The following is a 5,053-nucleotide window of genomic DNA, read 5'->3' on the forward strand; positions in this document are numbered from 1 at the left end:
GGGTGCTGTGTTCTGACCTGGGGAGGGGGCCCCGTTGAGAGTCCCAGCCTGCCCCTGAGACTGAGCCCACCGCCCCCTCTCCCATCTGCTCTGCTGCTCTGAGGGGGACATGACAAGTCCTCAGGCCTTGCCTGTTTTTGGCCTCGAGCTGGGGCAGCAGCAATTGGACAGGGGTTTGGGGTGGTGGCTTCCTCTGGGGAAGGGTCATGCTGGGTCCAGAGCACCCTTGGCCCTGTTGACAAAATACAAAACAAAACAAACAAAAATGCTCGGAAGCCCGCAAATAAGAAAAGAGTTTATTTGGAGTTTTAGGATTTGCAATCAGAGAAGTGCAGATTCCAGTAGCAAGTCAAATGTGCTGCGAGGAAAGTACAAGTGCTGGGGGGTTCTAAACACAACAAAGACATTCCAGAGAAGTTACAGGGGTTGTTTTACAAAGCGGGATCAGTGCTAGCAGGCATTGGGTCACATGTCGGCAGCTGATTGGCTGCTAAACTGAGGTTTCCAGGGAGTAAAGACAACAGGTTCCAGGTGGTCCCAGGGCGGCCAGGACGTGTGCAAATTCCAGGTCCGCAGTGGCTCCCCTGCTCCCTTTCAGACCCTTTGACACGTGCCTCCGCTTTGCTGTTCGTAGGACCCCGTCAGCTCAGGAAGGCTACAAGAGTGCACAGGGCCACCGCTGCAGAGACAGCCCCCAGGAGGAGGAGAAACCCCTGCCCTGCCCTGGAAATCAGACCCCATCCCTGGTTCTGTCAGGCCTCCAGATGTGTGGGCACTTGGGGTGCCCCAGGGCAGACCCTGCCCACAACCAGCTGGGCAGGTGCGGTGTGAGGTGGGGTGGCCCTAGCCTCCCCTTCGTCCCCTGACACCCGACCCCAGCTGTCGATCCCCTCCTGACCCGCACCCACGCCCCTTTATCTGTCCCCAGCTGCAGTCCCCTGGCTCCAGGAGATGGCCGAGGGGCTGGGGTCCCAGCGTGGCCATGAGGGAGCCCCTCTCCCCCGGGGTCTGTCACACGTGAGCAGGGAGGGGACAGCCCCAAGGAAGTCCTGGAGGAGGGGAGGCTGGCAGACCTACCCCTCTGGATTGGGAAGGACTGACTCCAAGGTGAGGAGGGGCCAGCAGCCAGTAAAGCCCTGGAGTCAGGCAGGGGGCGCTGCCCAGCGACTCAGACCCCTGCTGGGTGGGCTGGGCAGGTGGAAGCTTCCCGGACCAGCAGCGCTCAGGAAGGGGGCCAGGGGCGAGGCCAGGAGAGATGTTCGTCCCCACCAGGAGCACATCTGTCCTGCTCTGCCCTCACTCCCTCAGGACCAAACCCGGGCAGGGCATCTTCAGGAATCCTAACGTCAGACTTCCTCCAGGCCAGACTCCAGGCAAAGCGATAACAGAGACTTCTCTGCTGAGGGCTACTGGGAGAAAGGACCAGAAACACCTCTCACCCTTGCTGCCGGCCCACCTGTGCGGCCCTGCCCAGGGCTCTGACGTCCCAGTTCTGTGTCTTCCCACTGTGTCCTCCCAGCTCTGGTCCCCCCGGTCTTTGTCCTCCCAGATCACACCCTCCCAGGTCTGTGTCCTCCCTGGTCTGTGTCCTCCCAGGTCTGTGTCCTCCCAGCTCTGCATCCTCTCAGCTCCCTGGACGCTCTCCGCCCAGCCCAGGTCACCCACCCCAACCAGCACCGCCCACCCACAGGTGACCCAGGACACTGTGGCCGCCCACATCGGAACCAGAGCTGGGGTGGCTCCGAGGACTAGGCTGCTCATGACCCAGCAGTCCGTGCCCAGGACCTTCGAAGGACCCTCAGGTCCCCTGCTTGATGCCTCGGGCCTCCTGTGAATTTTCGGAAGCTCCAGACCACGGGATCTTGGCTGCCTGCACCAGCTGGTCTCCCACCTAGCACGACCCTCACCCCGAATCCGTGAAGAGTGACGGGGTTACACTCAGTGCCACCACCCTTCGTGACCGCTGTCCGCCCGACAGGGGAACGTGGGACGCGCCTAGTCGGCCAGCCGGGGTCAGGGGGTGTGGGGGGTTGGGGTCACACATCTGTCCCCCCGCCCCCTGCCTGGGAGAGTGTCCTTCCTGGACTCAGAGAGGCAGGTCCGCCAGCCTCCCCTCCTCCGGGACCCAGCTTCCCTGGGGCCGAGCCTGCCGAGCTCACATGTGGGACCCAAGAGAGAGCGGGCGACCTCGTCTGAGTCACCGTCCTCCAGGGAGGACCCCAACCTACATAGCCCCCGAGGTAGGGCCTTGTGAGGGTTTGGTGTCTATAGTCCTAGGTGCCAGGACGGAAGGAAATCCACCGTGAAGAGTGCTGTGAAATTCAAAAAGAGCCGGACAGGACTGGACCTCAGCCCAGTGAGGGAGCCCAGAAGAGCCTGGATCCCCGAGGGGCCTGTGGGGAAGGGGTCACTGCTCCAGCACCAGCCTCGGGCTGCCTGGACTCCTCCAGCCTCTCCTGGGTGACGCACAGCACACCTGGGATACTGTGCAGGGCGCGGTGGGTCAGCCGGCGGGGTGCGTCCCCCGCGCCCTCTCCCTCTGGGGCTCAGAGACAGGAATACCTGCCTGCCTGGGGTGTCTCTCCCTGCGTTGGGCTGAGGCGGGTCCCCACCTCCCCGTGTGCAGCCCAGGCTCGGGTCCCCAGTGTCTGTGAGACGCTGCCACCCAGCAGGGCGGCCACGTTTGCGTGGGAGGGAGTGGTCTTTCCTCTGGGGGTTTCTGTCGACCGGGGCGGGGTCACCAGCTCTGCTCTGGGCTTCTGCTGTCAGCCCACAGCGGAGCGCTCTGTGCTTCCCCGAGGCCACCGGGGACTCACAGCAGTGTCCCCTCCCCGGGGACATCAAAGCACCTTCACAGACGAGTGCACTTTATTGAATTCAGCTGTCGACAGCTCTGTCTCCATAAACTGCTGTATAAAGGGGTGGGGGGAGGGGGCGGGCCCAGAGCCCCAGGTGCAGGGCCGGCCGTGGACGGTGGGGGAACTGGGTTGCCTCCGTGTCCAGCGGCTAGTAGCCTCCATTATTCGCCACCTGTAAAGCCATCTGGTAGGCTTTCAGGTAAACAAACACCAGAAGAACGATCGATCCAATAGTCAGAAAGATGCCCAGGACCAGGGCCCAGATGTTCAGGCACTTGGCGGTGGAGGCATAGCTCTGGGCCCCAACGACATCGCCCACCATCTTCCGGTCCCTAGACTGGGGGAGAAGAGACGGTGAGGGGGACCTGGAGCCGGGCCAGGTGACAGCCAGGTGCTGTGACTCAGGCCCTCCCCTGCTGCTCCCCCAGGGCCCATTCACCCAGATGGGGACCCACCCCTGCCCGTTCCCTGGAGCCCAAGCAGGACAGTGCCCGGTGGGCCCCCCTCCCCTTGCGGGGCCTCGATCTGCTTCCTCACAGACTCTCAGCCTCTCCAGGAGGCCCCAGGGCTCACCCTCCCTCGGCTCTGGCCCCTTTGCTGGCCACTCACCCCACCAGGGGTCAGTGTCCTTTCAGTACCTTCTTCTTTTCTGGACCAGACTCGAGGTCTGAATCCGAAGTGTGAAGGATGTAGCTTCTCTCACAAGGCTGGGAAGGAGAACTTCCTGGGGTGGTGGAGACATAGCTCCCATCCCCATGTGCGCCCCTGCAGCTCCGCCGTGAACTCTCATTGGGAATGATCCCCCAAGCCACACACACACACACACACACACACACACAGAACAATACACACAAGGGCTCTCCACACCCCACGTGCCGGCCAGGCAGGGGGGCCTCTCCAGGCTCACACACACTTCCTTGGAGAACACCCCAGGCGCCCACCCACCTTCACGGAGTAGGCGAATGCCACGAAGCCCAGGCAGCACCAGTTCATGAAGATCGTGTTGAACAGGGACCAGACGATGTGGTCGGGCACGAAGGTCTCCCTGGGGATGTTGATCACCGTGGTGGTCATGGGGGCCTGGCTCTGGGGAGCCCCCAGCACGGCTACCTCGTGCTCCTCCTTGATCATCTCTGGTGCTGGGGGAGCCAAGTGCTGATGGCAGAGGACAAGGATTGACAAGTATGTTTCCTGAGGCAGAGACGGAGCAGCTGTGGGCCAGGTGCAACGACACACTCAGGGGCCCTCCCTTTCTCAGTAGTTTCGATTTCTCTGTTTCCTTTTCCTGGCCTTTTGAGAATTGGAGGTGGGCTGGTCCAAGGAAGTGGGACAAAATTCTGCCAGTCAAGTTACACCAGGGTGGGTGGGTGGGAAGAAGGCTGAGGGCCTGGAGGGGGCTTCAGGCCCTGTCTCGGCCACCCCACCTCCCTACTTAGGGGTGTGGTCGGGCCCCGGGACCCTTCCCCAGCCTGGGAGTCTCAGGCCCAAGCCTGCTGCAGCCCCGCTGTCCCCACGCAGGGCCCCTCCCAGACCCTCACTCAGCCTCCACACCCCAGCCCCCAGAGCGAGCCCTGGCCCACAGCCCACCCCTCACTGCACCGCCCTCCCCTCGGAAGGGCACTGGCCTTCCCGGCCCTGAGTCCCTGCTCCAGGCTGGTTTGGGTCCTTCCTGGTTGCAGGTCAGCACCCAGCAGCCTGGGTGGCCTGCCCCAAAGGAGCCTCCCATGGTCTCCCAAGGGCTCCCGGGAGCGGGGACACTGGGTCCCGCGTGACCTGAGGAGGCAGCTGTGGTGGGAGACCCCGGGGTCCAGGGCGTCTGGCGGCAGCTGGGAGCCCAGGGCCTGCATATTTGCGAAGCCCCGTCGTTCCTTCCTCCCTCCTGCCCCCACTTCTCACAGGACTTGGGGTGCTCCGGGGTGGAGCTGGGCTGTTGGCAGGATGGCTCCTGGGCTGTCGGGCCGGTGCCCGCTTCTCAGGGGCAGGGTCAGCTCAGCTCCGTGGCCAGGACTCTGCTCTCTTCAGACCACGGGGCAGGGTGTTCTCCTGGTCGCCTGGGTCCTCACCCGCGAGCCGGAGGCCGTGGGAGCTGATGGCCAGGCCTGTCGTGTCCTGTTAGGAGCAAGGCCTTCTCCCTGGTGGGGCCTGTTGGGTCAAGGCTCCCAGACCAGCCTCCACGTGCCCCCAGTGGCCCCAAC

At 63.5% G+C, this 5,053-nt stretch overlaps 1 protein-coding gene across 1 annotated transcript; it reads right to left on the minus strand.

Annotated features, from left to right (window-relative positions):
* Positions 1–2,850: 2,850 nt before the first annotated feature.
* On the minus strand, positions 2,851–4,092 carry LOC118898781 (interferon-induced transmembrane protein 1-like). Its single transcript, XM_036859283.1, has 2 exons — positions 3,804–4,092; positions 2,851–3,195 (listed from the first exon to the last, which is right to left on the minus strand). Exons 1-2 carry the CDS (start codon positions 3,987–3,989, stop codon positions 3,007–3,009), a joined length of 375 nt encoding a protein of 124 aa, XP_036715178.1. The 5' UTR covers positions 3,990–4,092; the 3' UTR covers positions 2,851–3,006.
* Between the last annotated feature and the right edge of the window lie 961 nt (positions 4,093–5,053).

Source organism: Balaenoptera musculus, chromosome 8 (genome assembly GCF_009873245.2).
Source record: "Balaenoptera musculus isolate JJ_BM4_2016_0621 chromosome 8, mBalMus1.pri.v3, whole genome shotgun sequence".
Lineage (NCBI taxonomy): Eukaryota > Metazoa > Chordata > Mammalia > Artiodactyla > Balaenopteridae > Balaenoptera > Balaenoptera musculus.